The 23,548-nt window shown below is 46.0% G+C and overlaps 1 protein-coding gene across 4 annotated transcripts in view; it reads right to left on the reverse strand.

Annotated features, from left to right (window-relative positions):
• Positions 1 to 23,548, reverse strand: part of MYO5B (myosin VB) — a 294,119-nt gene that overhangs the window by 112,490 nt on the left and 158,081 nt on the right. For 3 of the 4 annotated variants that reach the window (XM_074355274.1, XM_074355275.1, XM_074355273.1), the window contains exons 5-7: positions 13,912 to 14,068; positions 6,523 to 6,666; positions 5,314 to 5,395 (exon numbers count right to left, since the gene is read on the reverse strand). In XM_074355274.1, coding sequence (XP_074211375.1) covers positions 5,314 to 5,395; positions 6,523 to 6,666; positions 13,912 to 14,068 — 383 coding nt within the window. Of the gene's footprint in view, positions 1 to 4,168; positions 4,617 to 5,313; positions 5,396 to 6,522; positions 6,667 to 13,911; positions 14,069 to 23,548 lie in introns of those variants that run through there. The other variant, XM_074355276.1, reaches the window with a different exon arrangement.

Here is a 23,548-nt window from a genome sequence, read left to right on the forward strand (position 1 = left end):
TGATACCTGAAAAACACAGGAACGTAAAAGTCCTGGATAATTCACGTTACAGTTGGATTCACCAGACTTGTTTTTAAAAAGGCTCTGAGACACACAAGGAAAGTGACCCCCACCCTAGAACCAGACCTCCGTGACTGCCAATAAGCTGAGTCTGACAGCCTCATTTGACAAACGAGGGGCAGTGATGTGCCCAAGGGGACATGGTTGGTTTTGTGTTTTGTTTTTCTTTTAAGCTGGGGCACCTTGAGCTACCTCAGCACAGGTACTAGAGCAGGATGAGATTTTCAAATGTTTGCTCTCACCTCCCAGCTTCATTCCTCATCAGTCAGGCCCCTGGTAACAGCCTGGGGGACAGCTGGTGACGAGGGGCTCAGTTCTGTCCCAAAATTCAGAGCGGAGGGCAAAAACGCCATCAGCCCCGGGTGGTACATGCACTACAGGGTTTGGAGGTCAGCATATAAGGCTAAAATTCCACCTAATCAAAATTCCCCTCGAAAATCAATTTTCCACAAGACATAGTACAACTCTGTCCAGTGCTTGGTCATTTCTAAGTGTATAATGTCTGATTCTGACAAGATGCTGACACTGGACACTGGATGTTTCCCTCCTCCTCTGAGAGCACCAGTTAAATGACTTTCTCCCGACCTGGGCGTGGACGGCTGAACGCACTCCACTTGCACAGGCTTAGACGCAGCTTCACTGCAACTCCTGGGCCTCCTTCCATACTTTGTCCTTCCAATTTGAGCTCCCAAGAATTTCTTATCTCTCTTTCCTCCACCGCCCTGGGGCTGACCTTCAGCACCTGTTGTCTGGGGATTGCTGCAACAGACTCTCAACCTGTCTCCCTGCCCCTGTCCCTGCAAACCCTCCGGCAAACCACTGGTAACTCTGATCACACCACTCCCTACTTATAACCCTTTGGAGACACCCTCCTGCTCCATTGCCCTCAAGGCAAAAGGCAAGCATGGTAGAAGGGCGCCACAGGCCTGGTGGTGAAGTGGCCTCCTCCGACCGCTCCAGACTCAGGCTAACCCTTCCCTCCCCCACCTCTACGTCCCAGGCACACCAGCTTCCTCGCTCATTCCTCAGCTCTATCTCCTGTTCATGCCTCAACGGCCCTGCCTACCTCTCCATCCTGGTCTCCCCCATTTCCCACCTTGGAGTCTATGTTCCAAGCCACCCTGAACGCCAGTTCCTCCTGCCGGTCAAGTCCACGTTACCAGGCCCAGCTACAAAGTGGCAGAACTCAGCCCCAAACCCCAGTCTCACGCAGTCTGAAATACAACCATCAGGCAACACTGCACACAGGAATGAACAGCAGAGCATCGGTCATATTTTATAAGGGAAGGCTTCCTGGAGGTGTAACTTCAACCCACTCTGATGACTGGAGGCACTTGAACTGGGAGAGGAAGGACTTCAGCCCTGAGCTCACTCACAGCTACAGCAGAAGCAAATTTTTAAGAAGCAAGTCACACTAGGTCTTTGTGGCGTGTTTAGATCTTTCATACCTAATCACCCTGCAGGCTCTGGCCCAGAACATGTAACAGCTTCAAAGGTTTAATAAAAGCACCAATTCTTTTTCCTCCTTTACACTCACCTTTCAAAATACCTCATTGGATGATTTTTACAGTGCCCTGGAGAAGACTGAATACAGCTGTCGCTCTGTATCCATAGGGGATCGGTTCCAGGAACCCCACCCCCCACCCCGCCCAAATACCAAAATTCACAGGTGTTGAAGTCTTACATAAACTCATGTAGCACAGTCAGCCCTCCGCAACCAAGGGTTCCACCACCCATGGACTGAACTTCGGTTGGCTGAATCCACACATGCAGAACCCATGGATATTAAGGGCCAAGTGTGTATTTACTCTCACTTTTCAGCAGGCAAACTGAGGACCAGAATGCTTGAAGGGGTTGCCCAGGCTCACCCAGTGTTTGGCCAGGCCTAGGAGCCCATTCCTTCCCCACCCTAATAAGGAGATGGTTGTTTATCTGTGACATTTCATGACTTAGCCATAAACACAACCTAACTCATTATCAAAAGTATCAGTGGAGTTCTTGCCCACCCAGGGACACACACACAAAAAGTATCAGGGGACACCAGAGTCACTGAGACTCAGAGGACAACACTAAACTCTCATACTGGAGAGGAGGAGGCATTTCAGCATCTATCAAAGACTTTTCATTGTCAACTGCCTGGGCTCCACTGCCTGATATTCTGAGCCAGGCAGACCACACCCTCTTCCCTGCTTCCAGTTCCCAAACCCACGCGCCCAGCAGGATAACTTCCTCCTGCAGAGGTTCATCCCTGCAGGGCCACCCTGGTCAGTCACAGCACTCACTACTAAATGATTTTAACCCAATCATCACAATCATCTCCTTTCCTTCTGCTTTAAGATCTGCAATCACCCCTATTAACATCACTCCCCAGACCCTCCTTATAAGACAGACACCCCAGCAGGTTGCAGTCACTCTTCCCCTATTTGCTTAGCCTGCTTGGATCTCAGCTCTCCTTTTAGGCCCATGAAGCCAATCGTCTCATTCCAGAGAGGGATCTCTTGTCCTCCCATTTGGATCTGTTTCTACTTAAAATTCCCAAGGAGATATACACCACAAAATTCCCTATTAACTGGCTCATTGGATCAGGCCAGCGTACAAATGGGGTGTGAAGCCAGTGATGAGAGCAGTGGACCATCAAGGTCACAGCCAAGGGCTTGCACTTCACCTGGGGAGGCTCTACTCTGACCTGTGCAAGGGAAGAGAGAGGTTGTTTATAAAACTGTTATCAGTACACCTATGGAAATGAAAAAGATGAAAGGATTTATGCCTAATTATCTGAAGGCTGCTTTTAAGGAAAATGTGGGTCCATTATAACGCTTTTAATCATCATTTATTCACACTGCAATAAATTATTCATTGTACCATTTAAAAAAAAAATCTCATCCTGAAGCCATTTTAACGCAATAGACCACCAACAACGGGGCAGAGGAAAGTATGGATGGACTGTACGCAAAACCGTCCACACCATTCTCAGACAAATGCACAAAACTCCTGCAGGGCCAAGGCGTTTTACAGAGACTTCTGTGCATTTGAACAGCACAGTTTAGGTGAAGAAAAGGGGGAAAGAGGTGAAGCAGGTCTCAGTATTTACTAGGAGCCGCTGGCTTTTCCTTCATTTATTTGACGGTTCCATCCACTTGACCAGGTTATCAGTGGAACTAAATGTCAAGCTTCAGGGCTCACAGCCAATCGGCCCACAAGGCAGAAGACAGCCTCACGCCTGAGCACAAGAGCTTATCAAAGGCTCTTCACTTCATTCCAAGATGCTCTCGGAGGGCACATGCAGGTAAGGAAGCAAGAAATTGATTAAACTGGCTAGTTTTCAACTGCTCCAGCCAGGAGTTCAAGGAGTCGGTATCTCGCTGAAACATGGAGTAAAGTCATTTTTCACCTCAATGCACTTGTGTAAGTGGGAAAAAAAAAAAAAGGATTTCTTTCCTATTACCTTAAAGTTACATTTGGGATAAAATGGTCTACATACAGCCAAGATGGACCTTGCCATTATTCATTCATTTTCTATAAAACTGGCCCTGGGAACCAGTTTTCATCTCCCATGGTTGGCCCTGAGAAGTCCAGTTGGGCCCATAGAAGTCCAGGGGCCTTTGACCTGGCTGCCTCCCCAGTCCCTTGTGACTGGAAGCCAATATCAGAGCCCAGCTCAGGGCAGTGCTCATCAGACAAGGCTTGTAACAGTCATTCCTCGTCCCCAAGGAGTTTACGATTTCACCAGGGAGAATCAGAGCTGCGAGCACCGAACAGCCCGAGTACAGTACAAAACCACTGTCATATATGTCATCCAAGGCTTCTTCCCCTGGGACCCAGTTTAAATTTACTTCCCCTGAGCAGCTGTTGACCCACCTCAGCTGTGCTTCACCTTACACACCCTTATCTGTATTGTAAATGCAAGCTAAGCAGGAGCAGGACCCATAACTGCTTAGTTTAATGCTACATCCCCAGTGCCTATCTCGCCTGCAAAGGGTTTGATGAGTGAAGGAAGGAACTGAAGCCCAATCGCATGGCACAGGCACTGAATGCTACCGGAACCCACCCGCCAGTGAAGCAGAGTTAAGAAGGCAGACCAAGGTTTGAACTACTTGATGTGTTTTACCTGCCGGGAGCATAGGCTGGAGCGGTCAGAGGTGGATCTGCTGCTGGGCCCTTGAGATGACTAGAATTTGGGTCTGGGATGGCAAAGTCTGAGAAGTCTATTTCTCTTACAGCTGCACAGAGACCAGCTCACCTCTGTCGAGACGCCCAGGTCTTTACACCATCTGCTAGTGCCGGACCTACCCACACCTCCCAAGTATACAGACGACAGGCCAGGGATGGGGGAGCTGCACGGCCCTGGGGTCTGCCTTCATCCCACGCATCAGCGGCTGAGTCAGTCAAGATCCAAGACAAAGCCTTGCACACAGAAGCGGGTGGCTCCAGGCCCCGGGAGGGGGGCTGCGTCAGTGCAGTGTCGAGAGCTAAAGTCCACCAGCTCTTCTTGCTCGGCCCTGGCCTCGACTCCCCTGGCTCCAAAGTCAACAGTCTCAAGGCAAACAGAACTCACTGCGGCCCCTCAGCAAACAGCAAGAGCAGAAACAAAGGGTGATTGGGACCCACTGAAAGGCTGTCTTTTTATCTGACGCGGCAACAAGCTGACTCACCCAGTGGCCCCAGTTGGGAGGCACTTGGGTTGCTCCACCCCCACCCCCTACCCTGCTCAGGAGGGACCAGGGCAGGCAGCCGGCCAAGGCTCTGCAGTCCGGTTAAACTCTTCCACGCCCTCCTTACCTTCCGCACGGAGGCCCAGGCTTTACTGATACGCCTCTTGAGCCACCCTGATCTTACGCCTGCTTTATCCTCGCTGTCTTCCTCCTCCTCCTTCTTTTTTTTTTGGTCTCAATCCTCAAATATGACTTAAAACATGCTGGCCACAATTAAGTGACGTGCATTAGCCAAATCTCTAGATCCTCATGGTTGGGACACATTTCTTATGATGTAGAGTGAAAACATATTCTTCAAAATAATAATACATGGAAATTCTTTTAAGCCCTGCCAGACACTGTTGCAACCTCTGCCTCTCATCCTCTTAAGTTCTGTGGCTGGCAACCAACTGGGCATGAAGCTCATGGAGGCCTAGGGCACGTGCTCAAGGAAGAGGCAGAGCCACGGACCCACGACAGACAACGCTGAGCCGAGCTCAGACGCGCCGCGTGCCGCAGCTGCAGCCCAGCCCCGAGGATGCGCACGCACGCGGGTACTTACTCAGTGCGAGCTCTTTAAATTCCGGGAGACTGGCAGCAGCACAGAGCTGGTAAAAGATGTGGTAGTTCCTCTCATCCTCTGCCTAAAGGAGGAGAACAGTTAAGCAGTGTTAAGGGCAGTGACCTCCAAGACTGTCCACTCGCCCATTCATATTCCAGGGTGCTCTGGGCAACAAAGGTCACCTCTGCCACCTTCAGTTCCCAGCTGCAGATTTTTCAGGGGCCTCCTTCCAACCGGAAGACTTTTACCTCTTGACTTACGCAAAAAACCGGTGTTTTCTATTCCTTCCTCTATAGAACATAGCTGCTAATCCACAAATGATGGGTCAGTCAATGAGCACTTACTCAGATAACCGTACTACCTGCTCAGGTTGAGCAGACTGTAATTTCCCTGCTGCAGGCTCCCCTTCCTCTCGGAGAGACTTGGAACTAAGTAAAAGCTATGACCCTTCCCATCATGTCAGGCTGGGACGGTCAGGAAAGGTCCACGACTTTTGGACCTTGACTGACTGGACAAGGGCCAGACCTGCCTTAAACCGGCAGAGCTATGTGTGTGGGTGGGTGAGGGGGTGTTCAGGAGGCCTGAGCAAAGACAACAAGGGCTAGGAAAGCCCACGGGGTGCTCAGGAGAGTCTGGCCAGAGCCACGGCCGGCACATCTGACAGTCCCCGAGAGGGCAAGGAGTAGATGGGAAGGAAAGAACAAAAGGTGAGCACAGAGTAAAGAAGAACTGAGTCACATGAGAAGCAAGAATCCCATTTATTTGAAAAGGAAGCTAAGTAAATGGCCAAGTAGGTTTTTATTCTTTCAATGTAACTTACCAAATAAGACCCACAGACCCTACATGCCATTCCCCTGATTGTAAGACTCTAAAGTCCACAAGGAAAACAGCTGTCTAATTTGTCACTGTACCTTTAGTGTCCAGCACAGAGCAAACACGTAACAGACAATATATGTTTGTTGACTGAATCAAAAAGCAATGCCCACTGAAAAATATCAATACTGGGTAAAAGATTTTAAGTCTGATACCTATAAATGAATACTTATTAACGGAAAAAAGAGAGCGAGAGAGAGAGAAAACCAAAAGAACAAGTCTATCCAAGTCCAGGTTCAAAAGATGAGATGCTCTCCAGGCACAGGGAATTGGAACAGGGAGCGAGTGAGCATCACCCACGGGAAAAGCACACGAAGGCCAAGCCACACGGCCCACCTGGAAGACCACGCGCGACTTCTCCAACAGGTAGGTCCTCATGTTGGCTCCGATGATGTGGTACCTCTTGTCGAAGCCAATCTGAATGTACTTTCCAAATCGGCTGCTGTTGTCATTGCGAGTGGTTTTAGCATTTCCAATGGCCTGTACAGAACAAATAAACAAACAAAAGGTGTGCACAACAAGGAGAATTTCCTTAAATTTCAGGATTGTGTGCTCGTGGCAGCATCTCTGTTCTCTCCCTCTTCCCTCCTTCCAGAACCTCTCTGCTACTAGGATGGTAATGGGCCAGCTAAAAGAAAATAAAATAGAACTTCACTGTTCTGCTTCCGTTACTCCTAAGGATGGCCAATGAGAGTGATGAGCTGATTGATGGCCTCTTTAAAGAGGACTAACAAGCTGGAAGGTACATCCCATTGATCTTCCTCTTGTCTTCCTTTTTCCTGCCTGGAATGTGTGTGTGATGGCTACAGCTGTAGCAATCACCCTGGGACCATGAGGGAAAGGTCTACAGAATCACAGAAACCGCCTCTCTGACACCTTTGTTAACTCTCAAAGAGATAACTAATCCTATGAGTTGATGTCATCACGCATGCCCTTCCAGCACCCACCAACCTCATCATCTCAGTAGAGAGGCCTCAGTGCACCCACTTCCCTCCCCAAGAGAGAGCTCTGACCCTTCAAGGCACCACGTGACAAACTACTGTCAGACTTCAAGAAGCTAAGCCTGTCTGAAAAGTGCAAGGATGGCTATATTCCCTAAAATGTGGGTAAAAGTGATCGCTTCCCAGGCCTCCATCATAAGCCAGGCTCCGTTTAGTTTCCCGAAATCCAGACAAGAACCCCAGGAGACAGGCATTATTAACTTTCCTCATGCTCATGGCAAAACTTAGGCTCAGGAAGGGTACGTATTGTGTCCAGGGTCACACGGCTGGGTAATGGCAACACTAAGATATAAATTCAGATGCACCTGAGTCCAAAGTCTGTTCATTCCATTCATAATCCTTTTCAAACTCTCCAAACTACTCACCACCAGCCAGGAGCTGCCACATATGTGAGTAACTTCTCACATCTCCAACAGCAGGTCAAATTAAAGAATAAAGACAAAGATATTAATCCTCACCTTTATCTCATAAGAAGTTGGGGAGCAGGGGAGCCTTTCAGAGATGGCAGGAACCAACTCATTACTCTGAAAACCAGTAAACAGGGAATCAAACATCTACCCTAACTTTCCCATGTAAACTATCAGGGTAACTAGTTGGCGAGGAGGAGTTTCTCTCCCTAGACTTCTTCCAGCTAATAAATGCAAGAGGAAAAATAGAATGAGAATGTCACCACTTTGTAACTCCTGATGAATTAACAGATCTGGGCATAAGCAATGGCTGCTGACATTGCAGGAAGATGGCCAGATATTCTGTCTGTCGGGATGGGAACACACACCACCACCAACAAAGGGTTCTTGGCTTAAAAAAAAAAAAAATCAATCCTAAATCTAATCAAGCCTCTAAATTTTACTACTCTTTTTTTACAGGAAACACAGTGGACAAAGGAACACATTAACATCAGGAGGATGCAATCAGCAAAGGTCAATGTGTATAAAATTCTAAAGCATTATCTAGTTTCAACCAAAAATTCAAATTTTTGTAATTTGTAAAATGGCAACAAGAACCTTTATCATACCTGAGGCCACTTCCTGTGATAGCTTAGAGAAAGCCTGCCCACAGTCCAAGGACCACTGCCAAAAGATCTATCCTCCTCACCTCATGAGGATGCTCTGAGAAGTGACATAAGGGACCTACAGGGACTTTGAGAGCACAGAGTGGTACCCACAAAGGGATGAGGCTGCTTGTGCTATTACTACCAAGCCCATCAACTCCACTCTGGGCATGAAGAACTTCCAACTTCTGTGTGTGTGTGAAGGACCTTGTAAACCACTGCTAGATTGTTTGTCTGTTTATTAGAGAACATTTTGATGCCTTGAGTAAAGCAAGTCCAGCTGTTCTAGACAATAAAAAAAAAAACCAAAAACCAAAAAAAACCCCAGACTCTGACCCTCTCTGAGTCCACAGTCCAACAAAAGAGACAGGTATGAAGCAAATAGTTAAAATTTGAAAAACCAACAAACGCCGTGTGCAGGAAATTCATGGAAGAAACTCACGTGACCAACAAACAGAAGATACTCAACCTCAGCAGAAATCAGAGAAATACAGACTGAAATGACAGTTCAGAGTGGCAACAACAAATAACTCTGATACTATGAAATGACGATGAGGACGTGACAGAAAAGGAGCTCTCACACACCACTGGTCCAGGTGTAAACTGCAACAGTCATTCTTAAGAACAACCGGGCATACCTAGTAAAACTGAACATACACACACCTAACAATCAGCAAGTCTACTTCCAGATATCACCTAGAGAAACTCACGTTAAGTGCACAAGGGGGTGTGCAAAAGAATATTTAATGCAGACTGTATTTACCAATAAAAAATACAATCTAAACGCCTACCAGTAGGGGGAACAGATAGATAAAAGTGGCATATTCCTACAGTGGGATGTTATAAATCCGTTCAACTAACAAGAGCATGATGCACAGACAAATAAAATACTGGGAGAAAAGCAAGTTGTAAATGGTTGATAGAATATGATACCATTTGTGTATGATAGAACTACCTTCTTTCTGGTTTACGCATACACAAATATGCAGCAATACAAAAATGGACCAGAACAAATCATCTCAGTACGACTGGGATTATACAGTAAGATACATATCAACTAGCGTGGAAACAGAGAAGGGAGTAATTAGCCAGTCCCAGCAGAATGAGAAAGGCTTTAAGTGGAAATTGAAGTGGATCTTAAAGGGTGAGTAGAGTTTTACCATGCGGAAGTAAAAGGGGTTTTATTTGCAAATACAGCAGAGCAAAGGGACAGGGGTATGCTGAGAGAACGAACCAGTGCAGGACGGCTCGAGTGTGTTGTAACAGGAGAGGAGACAAGAGCAGAGGGGATCAGCAGGATACGTCGGGGGCAGATTCTTGTATGAGCAGGTTAACACCTATAGGCCTTCTTGTTTCTTTAGCTTAAAAAAAGGTCAAACACTGAAAACTGCATAGTGACTGGACTTGGTTTCTACTGATTTTGCTCACTGTATCCCAGCCCCCTTTCCTTCTCCAAGGATGAGGGCAGTTTCTGGGGCTCCTGGAATTGTATACCTGCAGACTCCAGTCACCCTAAGAAGCCCCTGTGGGCTGGATGCGGATTCTGTCCCTGCTCTAACAGCCTCTTCATTAGCAATGTCTTTCTAATCAGTGCAGCCCTGTGGACCAGTCACTCCCAGGATGCTGACAAGCTCTTATGCAGAATGGGGTCAGAGAGCTCTAGCTTGGTGCTGACAGTGAATCATCCCAACCCACTCCAGCCAATCCCAGTCCACCCTCACGTCGCCTTTAATTCACACGACTGCCACTTAGCGCAGCCCACTGGGAATCCTGCCTCCTCAGACAGCCCTCAGTGCTCCGTCTCCCCAGGCGGCACCTGCAGTGGCTGGGCTGCAGAACTAATGAGGTGGTGATGCGACCATAATGGATGGCTTCGTTGGGAGGTGCCATCCTTCCCCGGGACAGGGCCAGAGTAATCAGTGATCAGTTGTGCCCTGATTAAGACCTGCCTTGTATTGGCTATCATCCTCTGAGGAGCCACAAAGCTGACTGGGCTTCCTGACGCACAGGCCCAAGTTAGACTCTGAACTTGGGAAAAGTTGGGTTTGTCTGGGCAGTGCAGAAGCTGCTTTCAGCTGCTTTCTCTGCTTGGCAACACTCTGATTCCACCCAGACCTCCTCCTGGCAATAACTCTTCCTTTCCATGTTCACGTCCAATGTTTTTCTCAAGTCTAACATTTAAAAACAGCTCAAGGGATAGTCTCTATGATAACAAAGTTCTTTACCTGACAGAATGAGCCTTCCGGACCTACCCAAATAGTTTCCAAAGTACCAGTTTGCACAATTGTAAAAACGTAATGCTTTGAGCCCAAATCACTGTAGCATTTGTTTACACGACATCATGTAAGATTAGGCTGGTTCACGTACATACCCCTCCTCTAGGGGTGGGCATGCTGCTCTCACATTTCTCGCATGCCTCCCCAGCAGTCCAACAGCCTACCCAGGCCACAATGGGTACTGAAAACATTAGAGCATTTCAGACGACTGCCATTTAAAAGGCATCCCCAAAGCAGAGACCCGAACGGCCAGGTGCACACCAAGGTTCACAGCAGCGTTATTCACACTACCCAAAAGGTGGAAACAACCCAACGATCCACCGACAGAGGAATGGATAAACAAAAAGTGGTACATACCTGCAACAAAATATTATGCAGCCAGAAAAAGAAACAAAATACTGATGCAGGCTGCAACACGGGTGACCCCTGAAAATATTACGCTCTGTGAAATCAGCCTGACGCTAAAGAACTTATGTTGTATGGTTCCACTTACATGAGGGGCCTAGAAGAGGCCTAGAAATTAGAATAGAGGCTACCAGAGGCTGAGTGGAGGGGAGACCAGGATGTCACTGTTCAGTGGGTACTGAGTTTCTGTTGTTGGGATGACGAAAAAATTCTGGAAATGGACAGTGGTAATGGTTGCACTCAACTGTACACTTAAAATGGTAAGTTAATATGGTAAGTTTTATATTATGTATGTTTTTTACCAGGACAAAATGATAAAATTTTAAAAATCATTCCCCTTGTGTCTCGTACCTGTTTAATAATGCAGTGATTCTGTCTCACTAATTTCCCATCTTGACTAACAAGAACTGTCTTCAGTCACCACAGATCAAGCAGGTTTCTTACTGTCTCTGATTTGCCCAGAATAACTAATTTTCACTTTACCTCCAAAAAAAGAGGCACTCCGTGTCTTTGCAATCTTACTACCTAAAAGATGAACTGAGTCTTGAAACTCAGGGGCAAAGAAGAAGCTGAAATCCTGGTTTCACTCCTATTTGAGATGAAACATGATGCTAACTGTAGAGTGCTGTCTTAATGCTTTCATAAGTGCAATAGATGGTCCAAGGAAGGTGGCCTCCTGAATCAAGGCAATGGCCAGGCCCCCATCTCGGGGCTCAGGATAAATGCTGTGAGCAAAGAGGCTCCCAACTAAATGTCTGACAATAGGGAGTTAACTAATAGTAAAGACATCTATTAATGTGTGTTTATAGCCAGTAAGTTTATAAAAAGCATAATGGTAGAAGAAGAAGGCTTATACCATAATATTCAGTGAAAGGAAATATACCAAAATATTGAATTAACAGCAAACTGTAGGATCATGGAGGGTTAATTCCTTCCATCCTTCTACATTTTCCAGTGAGTCCTTCTTACCTTTTTGGCACTAAATAGGTCAATGGTTTTCAAACTGTGGAGGCCAGACCAGCAGCATCGGGACCATCTAGGAACTTGTAAGGAGGGCGGACGCTCGGGCCCACCTCAGGTCTTCTGAGCGAGAGACTCCGGGAGGGGGCCCAGCAATCTGCTTCAACAAGCCCTCCAGGGGACCTGATGCACAGTCAAGTTTAGGAACAACTGGAACTGAGTAACAGTTTTCCTTCTTGTTTTTATCTGATTTGGTGAAAGAGCCTTCAACTGTATTGACCGTTTCCCAATTCACGTAAGAACAGATACCGAAACTTGCTTTTGTCTAGTTCTCAGCGAATTCATGTTGTGTCCTATTACTCAGCAGAGAATAAAAGTTCTCTGGATAATACAACTCTGTAGGCAGGAGATTTTGCCTGGATAATCAATGAATGCCTACGAATCAAGACTCAGAATTTCCTCCTGCACTTAATAAAGGAAGAGGGAGAGAGAGGGGACCTGGCAAGAAGGTCCAGGCAGGTTCTTGTTCCTCCAGCTCCAAAATAATCTGAAGGCCTAACCACACTGGTGCCTTGTGTCTTAACCGATGGGGCTCAAGGCTGTGCAGAGAAATCTGATGCTATTTTGGCAGCTTTCGGTCTCAAGTGAACTTCTTCTCACTAAAACAAAGGGGCTCCTCGGGGCTGGCAGAAGGGCCTACTCCTACGAGACCGTAACCCAGACCATCATGAAGAGCCTCAGCTTCAAAGGCAGGGAATCAAAGCTGGTCCACGGACTGGGTGGCCATTTAGTTCCACTCCATCAGAATCGAGTTCTTACAGAGGAAAGGGAGAAAAAAAAAAGAAATGGAGTTCTGACCCTGTAACATGGTTTGTTACAGCAAGATCTATGTTTTTGGAAATGTCTCTGGCCCTGCACTTGTGTCTTTTTGGTTTTAATTGAAGTATAGTCAGTTTACAATGTTGTGTCAATTTCCGGTGTACAGCATAGTGCTTTAGTTATACATATATATATATATATATATACATACATTTGTTTTCATATTCTTTTTCATTATAGGTTACTACAAGATATTGAATATAGTTCCCTGTGCTGTACAGAAGAAATTTGTTGTTTATCTAATTTGTATATAGTAGTTAGTATCTGCAAATCTCGAACTCCCAACTTATCCCTTCCCACCCCTTTTCCCCCTCTGGTGACCATAAGTTTGTTTTCTATGTCTGTGAGTCTGTTTCTATTTTGTAAATTAAGTTTATTTGTGTGTCTCTCTCTCTTTTTTTTTTTAGATTCCACATATGAGTGATATCACATGGTATTTTTCTTCCTTTTTCTGGCTTATTCCACTTAGAATGATGATCTCTGACCCTGCACTTGTACTGACTGCTCTGAGGCCACTGGGCCAGGGATGTGAGGGTCAGGGCTGGAGAAGATACAGACAAAACCTGCCCTGGCCAGTTCATGCCAACATAGGTAACATTTTCTGAGGATCTTCAACAGATTCTATGTTGTCACACAGCTTTTAACTCTATCTTCCTGCAAAAGATAAAATATCCAAATATTTTTTGGGGAAAAAAGGGAATCTTTTACCTAGGCCTCCCCATCACCATGAAAATTGCCCTCCTGATTCAGTGGGCCTTCAGAGCTTCGGATGGTTTGGTGAAGCACTGATGTGCGGACACAGATTGGCAGTGGGGAGGGAACGCAGCAGAGACGGCAGCAGATGGGGACGGCTGTCACTACACTAGTCAGCAGAGTCAAGGCACAAGGAAAACGTGACGTGGACATTCTACCCAATATTGGGAACCTGGGCTACCAGCTCAAAATATTCCCAAATCTGTGGTTTTAGGGGCACCTTTATAATTTTTTCCTCAGCAGTGGACAATGTGTTCTCAGGGAGAGGCGTGAATGCTCACCACGTGAGCTGTTTCCAAGAATTCTTACGATCAGCCACGCAAGGCTGGATGCTCAGCAGTCTTACTGCCAGCAGAAGGAACTCCAGCCAAGAAGGCCAAGGACATTTGGACAGCTTTACCTCCATGATGGGACTGGATGCCAGGACCCTCTCTTCAATGTTGGTGTCACCGGCTGAGCCACTAACCGTGGCGAAATAGCGCATGGCGTACTTGGCTGACACAGTCTTGCCGGCTCCGGACTCCCCGCTGACTATGATGGACTGGTTCTTCTCATCTCTGCAAAGGAAAAAGCTCCGGTCAGTCGCTGGCCATGGGGGTGCTCTACTGCCTTCCAAGGACTCTGTTGACAAGGGCCTGAGCCCCATCAGGAGCACCCCTCCGTTCTCTAGGAATAAATGTGAGGGACAGCATAAAAATAGGCCACCCTCTTCAAACGCTTGCACTAGATCTGAAAGAGGGAGAAAGATGGGGCTCTGAGAAGGGCTTACAAACGGCAGGTACCTTATTTAATGACTCACAGGAAGGGGGATGTAGGCGTTGGGTTACTCCCCCAAGTTCTCTCTGGATGCAGTAACCCCCCTCCACCCCAGCTCACTTTCTTATCTATACATCCCCTGAGAACTTACATCCATGCACTTTCAGCTATGCCATCTCACCTTTCTGTTACACGCCCGTCTTGTGCCACTGTGTAAGTTACACTTTCTTCATAAACAAAGATCTTTTCTTCTCCTCTTGTACTGGAGCCTAGATGCCAGCAGACGCAGTTTGAACATTTTTGTTCATGTAGATGTGTCAAAAAGGGCATGCTACTCACCACCAGGCTGATCGTGCCTCAAGTTTCTCAGAAATTAGATACAACAGCTACCAGTTGCAGTAAGAGGGAGTTCAGTCAGACCAAATGGAAGGCAGAAAGAAGATACTCTATACCAGATAAAATGTATCCATATTTATCCCTTTAAACAGAGTATGAAGACAGACAAGTAATGGAAAGAACAGCCTCCAGGGAACATGGATGTTCAAGCAGGGAGTAGGAACAAACATTTGGGCCTGGAGTTTGGGAAATGAATTACTTGTGAGGGCTGCACTCAGCCATCTCCCTCCAGTTCACAAGTCCACTGCCAGGTGGGCTGGCACTTTGCTTTCAACCTCCAGCGCCTCTAACAGTGCCTGGCACAAAGAATACACCCAAGATATAATGCTGGAGTAGAAGCAACTTCGGGATCCACCAGCCCTCTTCCTTCCACGTGAATAATCTGAGAAGTGTGACAGCAGGTTTAGAACACAGGTCTCCTGGCACCAGCCCAGTGCGCCAACACCAGCTGCCGTGGCTTTCTGGGCAGGGCCAGTTACAGAAGAAAGGACAGGAGGCCACCATGGGCTGCCTGCCTCACCTCGGCAACTAGCAACACAGACAGACTGGCTTATTAGCACAGGTGAACGAATGAACAGCCAAGACAATGAAAAAGTGGTGTGATGACACTGACGTCAACTAGAGATGGACTAGACAGACAGACAAAAACCAGTCTGAAAGTGGGGGTACAGGGGGAGTGTCAGGTGCATTAGCTGGGCTGAAGAAACCTTAACCTCCAGCTGTTCCTCAAGGTCAGCAAAGAGCTGTGTGGTCTCAGCTCACACACAGTCTTTACGTGGGGATGGACTTGAGTGAATGCAGGTGGCTAGTAGACACTAATGAGAAAATGCAGCTGAAAAATAAATAGATCTTTCCAGTTGGCTATTCCACCCATCCCACCTAGTATTTGGAGGATGGGCTGAGAAGCGGCTTTCTGAGAGCACTGTAGGGCTAGGATTCCACCATCACCTGAGTGCCTGTTTCTCCTCTCCTTGTTCCTGTGAAATCTTTACATTGAAAGGTAGCCTCTAAAGAAGGCTGTGGGTGCTTGTATCTCCCATTCTCATTTATCTGCTTTGTACAACATCCACTGGACCCTGGGGACCAGGACATGTGTCACCCCCCCTCTTCTCAACACCATCCTAATCAACTCCTTGGACAACTGCTTAGAAGCACAATCATCCTAAGTGACTAAGAGTCTAACAAGCAGGGCTCTAGACATCTGAAGGAGACCTAAGTCTGATGCCATTTTTAAAACTACCTGAATCTGCAACAAGGAGAGCTAAATTGCAGGAGCCATACCCAAAAGTTTGCAGTTTTGCCCAGAGTCTGTATGTGTAACCTAAACTGGACGAGCACAGGTTGTGTCTAAGGCTTAGTCCTCCGCAGAGAACCGTATCAAATGGAGAGATATACACTGTCCGAAGAACTTAATCAGGATCCCTGGGAGCAACACACAGACACCAGGAGAGAGTTAATCAGATCGTTGCTGGTCAGGGGAGGTTGGCGGGGGGAGGGGGGAGGTGAGCACCGCCAGGCTCCTGTGGCAACACGGCGCCCAGGGACTGGACTGCAAGAAGACCAGATAACATATTACATCCAGCACAGAAGAGAAAGCACAGATGGGTGACACCTGCCACTTTTTACTTGCAGTGTCAAGATGGCAACTGCCCTGTGCATCACTGGGAAGTGACTGAAAAGGAGAAGGAATGACTCATACAAGAGGCAGAGAAGTTTGAGGTGCAAGCAGGCTATTCCAAATGTCAGTGGCCAGAAAGTCAGAGAGGCAGGCCTAGCTTACGTGACAACAAAGTGTCAGGATCTGAGAAAGAGAGGGAATCAAGGCAGGGAAACAAAAAGCTGGCAGGACACGGAGGCACATTTTGGCATTCTGATGAAAATGTATATACATGACCAAGCTCTGACAGGAGTTATAAATATTCCCCAATTTTTTTTGGAGCTTAAAAACTTTTTTTTATTGAAGTGTAGTTGATTTACAATGTTAGTTTCAGGTGTACAGAAAAGTGATTCAGTTATACATATACATACATACATATATATATATATATTTTTTTTTTCTTTATAGATTAGTGTCTCAAAGCTTTAACAATCTTTACATTCGAGGCTCCTGGGCGTGAGGAAGTGTGGGCAATGACCACTGGTGCTGACTCCTGCCTAATTTGATGGGTATTCAGCCTGGTGTTGATAAGAAGACTCAAGTCAGGTAAATTCAACTCTTCTTAGACCAACAAGGACCTTTTAACAATTTCCCTGACTTGGACCAATTGAAAACATTTGAAAAAACTGATGACTTTCATTGCACTCTGCTGCAGTGCCGCACGCCTGCCCAGCCCTCTTCCTCGGCTACTTCAGAGCGGGCACGTGACGCGTACATACACTATTTCTAACAGCCCACGAGCTGGCCTTACAGGCTGATATGCAATAGTATTCTCACTCTGCTCTGCACACATCAGCTTTTCTCTCAATTCAGAGAACACAAACCAGAAAATGGGAAGTAAAGGCAAACTTGACTGTGACCCTCACGTGCACTGGTTAGCTATGTGACTTTGGACAAGGCGACTAACTTCTTCGACTCTCAGGTTATCTCAGTCCAGTGTCTCTTATGACTTTGATCCCCAGCTATGCTCATGCTCTCCTATGCGGTCACCCTGACGTGGGTACCTAGGTCTCAGTTCACCCTAACGCTCCTGCCAGATTAAATGTCTGAAGCACAGCACTAACCATGCTCTCTCCACTCAAAAAAAGTTCACTACTCCTTGCTTATTGATCAAGTCCAAACTCCTTAGTTGAACAGTTGAAATCCCCCACAACGCACATCCCCTAAGCTAAAATGAGTGTGGGCAAACACTGGTGCTAAGAACAGAGCACCGGGCTTTTGGGCTGAGGATCTTCTGAGTCCTGGTTCTGCCATCAGCGGGTTCTTTGTAAGCCATAAGCACATTACAGAGGATCCCCCCCTCTTACAGACTGGCTGCAAGACTATATGAAATGATCTCTATGCTTCTTATAAGATGATGGTATTGTAGTCCAGCCAAAACGGGCCACTTCTCAGTCCCTGAAACCACACACATTCCCACCACCGCCATTTATGGTTTTCCCTCTGCCTGAAATCACCATCAACAAACACCCTTCTACTGAGGTCCTACCTGTGTCCACAGCCCACAGCGGGCCATTCTTTCTTTGCCTTCTTAAGTGTCACATCATTTGCTCTGAATCACTTCTAAGACATTGTCACATTTCACCTCATATTGATGTCAGGCCCTATGCGTTCATTTTACTTGCTGTGTGACTTTGGGTCACTTCTTTTCTTTGAGCTTCTGTCTTTTCATCTTGTCAAGTACAAGGCTGTGACTCGGACTCCCCCAGTGATCTAATCTATCTCTGACATTTGATGATTCTGTGACCGAAATCGTAACAGGAAGTACGAGTGGGGAAAAGCTCTCAGTTTCAAATTTCAGTTACTCAGCACTGGTTGTGAGGGAGATATTTCTAAGTATGAAATGCTACCCGATGTCCTTCAAAAACACAACCAAAGTATGGCTCCACCCACTCACCCAATTATAGACATGACTTAGCTGACAGCTTGGGCCCATTTGCTGTTCAATAAATCCTTTTGTTTTGAGCCCAGTGAGGTTCCCTTCACAGGCATAACTTGGAGATACTGCATTGTGGGTTGGTTTCCACACCACCACAATAAAGTGAGTAACCCAAGATTGCGATATGGCCAGTCACATGAATTTTTTGGTTTTCCAGTGCATATGAGTTATGTTTACTCTATGTTGTAGTCTATTAAGTGTACAGTAGCATTATGTCTAAAAAAAGGTACACATCTTAATTTTAAAATACTTTATTGCAAAAAGATGCTAACCATCATCTGAGCCTTCAGCCAGTTGTAACCTTTTTGCTTCTGGGGGGTCTTGCTGCTGACTGACCAGGGTGGTGGTTGCTAAAGGCTGGGGTGGCTGTGGCAGTTTCTTAAAATAAGACAACAATGAAGTTTGCTGCATCAATTGACTCTTCCTTACACTTGAATACTTAGCAGCCATTGTAGGGTTATTAATTGGCTTAATTTCAATGTTGTGTCTCAGAAAACAGGGAGGTCAGAGAAGAGGGAGAGAGATGGGGGAACAGCTCAACAGCAGAGCAGTCAGAACACACAAAACATTTATTAAGTTCACCCTTTTACTTGGGCATGGTTCGTAGCACCCCAAAACAATTTCAATGGTAACATCAAAGATCACAGACCACCATAACAAACATAATAATTGTGAAAAAGTTTGAAATAAAATGACACCTGCACCCCAATGTTCTGAGTAGCACTATTTACAATAGCCAAGACATGGAAACAGCCTAAATATCCATCAACAGATGACTGGATAAAGAAAAAGTGGTACATTTATACAATGGAATACTATTCAGCCATAAAAACCAACAACATAACGCCATTTGCAGCAACATGGATATTCTTGGAGAATGTCATTCTAAGTGATAAGCCAGAAAGAGAAAGAAAAATATATGAGATCACTCATATGTGAAGTATAAACAAAACAAAAATACAAATCAGAAACAGACTCATAGACATAGAATACAAACTTGTGGTTGCCAAGGGGGCGGGGGGTGGGAAGGGACAGACTGGGAGTTCAAAATGTAGAACAGATAAACAAGATTACACCGAATAGCACAGGGAAATATATACAAGATCTTATGGTAGCTCACAGAGAGAAAAATGTGACAATGAATATATATATGTTCATGTATAACTGAAAAATTGTGCTCTACACTGGAATTTGACACATTGTAAAGTGATTATAACTCAATAAAAAATGTTAAAAAAATATTTTTAAAAAAGGTTTGAAATACTGTGACAATTACCAGTATGTGACATAGACACATAAAGTGAGCAAATGCTGTTGGAAAAACGGTGCCCAAAGACTTGCTCAACACAGAGGTTGAGCAACACTGCCACAAACCTTCAATCTGTAAAAAGACGCAACCCCCTGTTCTAACCACCACAGTCCATCCACACATCTGTCATCGACCCAACAGCTCCCAGAGGGCAGGCAATTGCTTTAACCTTGAACCTGCACTGCAGGGTTCCTGGCGCCAAAGACTCTCCCTGTCCCTTCCCGTTTCCCCCACCCGTCAATGCCTTCTCTGTGTAAGTGGCACCAGCCTCCACTCACCGACTTCAGCCAGAAACCCTGCAGTCACTGTGGATTGCTCCCCACCCCTCAAGCCGGCACATCCAGTTGAATTCATCTCCCAACATAGTCTGCTCCCTTCTCCGTACCTCTTAGTCCCAGCCACCATCATCTCTGACAAGTATTACAACAGCAGCTTTCTAACCCTCACTGTCATCTTCCTGCAATACATCCTTCTTACGTGATCTTTTGTAGTGAACATTGGATCATACCTCTCCCCAGCTTTAAGCTGTCCAGTCTGCCCTCTAAGACCCCAGCTCCAGGGTCATGTCTAGTACCCTCCATGAGCCAGCACCTCTCCTTCTAGCTTCATCACGTGCCACTCTGCTCTTTGTTCACTACGTTCAAGCCACACAGGGCTTTATTCCTTTATTCCTTCCTCCTTCACAGCTGCCTGAAGCTATCCCAGTTCAAACTTCCCTTCTCTGACCACATGACTCTTAATGCCTGGTATTCAATCATATTCTGCCTTATGGCAGCTCACACATTACTGCTTTTCAGTGTAATTAATTAATACCACTGGTTTACATCATGTTCGAATGGTGTACAAAACTCTTGGCCATGTTATCCTTTGCTTAGGACTCATAAGACTATTGGGTACCAGCCTTCTCATTTTAAAGAGGATAAAACTAAAGTCTGGAAAGGCCAAGTGATATTCCCAGAGCTCTCAGCTAGTGAGACACCAAGCACAAACTAGAACACAGGCTTCCCTGCCCCTGTACAATTTGCCACTGGGCTGTGTTGTGACATCTCTATCAGCATCACAGCCCCTTCGTGTGTAACTAAGCATCCATTAGTGAATCCCTCTAACAAATCCAGCCTCGGTATAAGATATTAGACACGAATCAGGCATCCTCAGTGCTAGCTGACTTAACATCACCTCCTCAGCTAAAATATCACTTCTTCAGAAGCCCTTTCCTAACTAACCTAACTTCACAGCATTCACATACAACTTAATAATATTTTACTCACCCATGCAGTATTCTTTCTACCCTTGTCCTCCCCACTAGAACAGAAGTCCCATGATGGCTAATCTCAGACTCAGGGCTTGGATGGGCAGGCCAGCACCTGGACTGTGTCAAGAATAGAGTCCTAGCTAGGGCTATTGTGTATGATGGTCCACAGAGGCTGAGCCCAGGGTCTGGTGCTCCCTAGAGGTGTGTGATTTACTGCCTGTAGATCAAACTTGGTGGTTCTTGCCCTAAGTTCAGTCTCCCCATCTTGCCCATGGGAAGGGGGCTGACTGCAGGGGCTCCAAGCCTCAGACAGTTGCAGCTCTATTTCCCTGAGCTGGACACTCCCTGAGAGAGGATGAAGAGGCAGGAACAACATGCACTGAAGACCCCAAAACACAGTGAAGCTGCAAAACAGGAGGGAGAGAAAGCCTGGCTAAGGCACAGGAGGAAGGATGCCTTGTCTCTGAACACATCATTAAGTCCCTCCATTGTTTCCTTCTCTGGTAACAAATCATCTGAAAATTTAGGTGTGTCAGTAGAATATATTCTATTCACTAATGGGATAATCAATCTACTGTTTCTTGCTTGTCCATGTCCGTCTAGCCTCTAATTGTATTTTCAACACCATCATTACAACATAGATCATCTACTGTTTTTTTTTTTTTAAGGACTGTGCTAAAGAATGGGGATACAAAGAAATTTTAATTAAGACTTCTGTTCAAGGGTGGGAAAGGATAAATCTGGGAGTATGAGATTTGCAAATGTTAACCACTATATATAAAAACAGACAAAAAACAAATTTCTTCTGTATAACACAGGGAACTATATTCAATATCTTGTAATAAAAAGAATATGAAAATGAATATAAGTGTGTGTGTGTGTGTGTGTGTGTGTGTATATGCATATGCATGACTGGGACATTATGCTGTACACCAGAAATGGACACACTGTAACTGGCTATACTTCAATTAAAAAAAAAACAACCACTTTCTGTTCAACAAAGATATTTGTGTCAGTACCATGGACAGAGTTAATAATTGGGAGCAAGGCTGGGAAAATAATTAAAATGAATCTTAGAAGCAATGCTTACTTAAAAAAAAAAAAAGGCAATACTACATACACTATGACACTTTCTTTAGAAACTAAACAAGCAAAAAGAAACACGATGCTTAGTGATACAAACACAACTATATTAATACAAAATGCTATCAAAACCCCGTTAGAGTGGGAAAAGACAGGTAAAGTCAGACAGAGGGCAGAATCACCCTGGGGGAAATAAAACTGGGTTCTGTGGGGAGGGCAAAGCAAGGCCGGGGAACAGAGACAGGTTAGGATAGGGGTAAAGTTAGGTGAGAAGGATACAGAAAATCACAGTGAGGCAGTTTGGGGCTCTAAACAGAGCCACACAATTACAGTGAGTCTAAAGTTAAAGATTTCCTCCCAAGGTTGGGGGCACTAGAAAGAACAGTTCTGCTGTGAGAAGAGGCTGGGCCAGGAGCTCCAAGCAAGACAGCCCATGAACCCTGCCAACAAGAAAGCCAGGCTCGAAGTGGGAAGTAAGAGATATGCCCAGGGCACCTAATGGGACAGCACCTCTGTGAGGCATCCTCCCTGCCCAGGGCCCAGGCAGGCCCTGGCTTCCAGGCGTGAGGGAGGCAGAGCGCCTCTGCCATCAGGCACGGATGTTCTGCACTGCCGCACCCGCAGCCCCGAACACAAGCCATTCAGGAAGGCTGCCATAAATATTCATGAAAAACTGGTTAATTGGTATTTAGCAGTCAGAGTCCTAAGTGCCTACTCAGTAAGATGAAACTGAACCTTCTGACAGTGCAGGAGCTAAGTACTTGGTGCATTTCATACCCAAGTATCATTTTTCTACCTCAGTTTCACAGTGGTCCTCCGAGTGCTAAGTTCTATTTATAAACCTCCCAGGTGTAGTGTGATACAGGTAGCAGCAAAATGAATCCGTCTCCTTCCACTTACTCGCTGATCTCGAGAGAGGCTGGTCTCCTCTCAGATGTGAAACATCACAGAAAGAACCTCTGGGAACTCAACCAGGCCCACCCCTCACTGGGAGATAAGCAGGGCAGAGTGAGACTGAAAATGGGTAGGGGCGGGGAGCTCCTCTGTGTGAATGGGAATGTGCTGGCTTCTCTGCTCTTAAAACAAAGGGCTGGAAGATGATCGCTAAGAGTGCCTGCTATTCCTGAGTTCTGTAAGTCCAGATGAGGTTATAGCTGAGTGTGTGATACAGTCCACATTAACTGCAGTTACCTGCTCATTTCGAAAATACACGTTGGAACACAGAGATCTGCTGGTTTAGGTGAGGGTGAGCAACAGAGGCAAATGTTTCCAGTGATTTTATATTTTACAGAATCATTTTGGTCAATGTTATCATTAGCTGGGAGTCAACTATGATATGCACATATATTTGTACTCCATAGCACCAAATAGACACTTTCAAACTCCATTTCATTTGGTTTTGGAAACTGTTTTGCAATTGAAGGAACACATTCGAGTAAATTCAGGTAAAAAGGCTTCTCGTTCGTTGGTCAGTGGGCCAGCTGGTACTAGCACCTCGTCTAAAGCCCGTCCTCTCTCTCTGCACTGCACTGTCTCTGCCAACTACCAGGGAGATACAAGATCTTCTACTGTTTCTCTCACAGATGCTGCTTCATCCATTCATCCTTTAAATATAAGGGCATCCCTGCGAGTCAATTTCAGCATC

Source organism: Camelus bactrianus, chromosome 30, assembly GCF_048773025.1.
Source record: "Camelus bactrianus isolate YW-2024 breed Bactrian camel chromosome 30, ASM4877302v1, whole genome shotgun sequence".
Taxonomy (NCBI): domain Eukaryota; kingdom Metazoa; phylum Chordata; class Mammalia; order Artiodactyla; family Camelidae; genus Camelus; species Camelus bactrianus.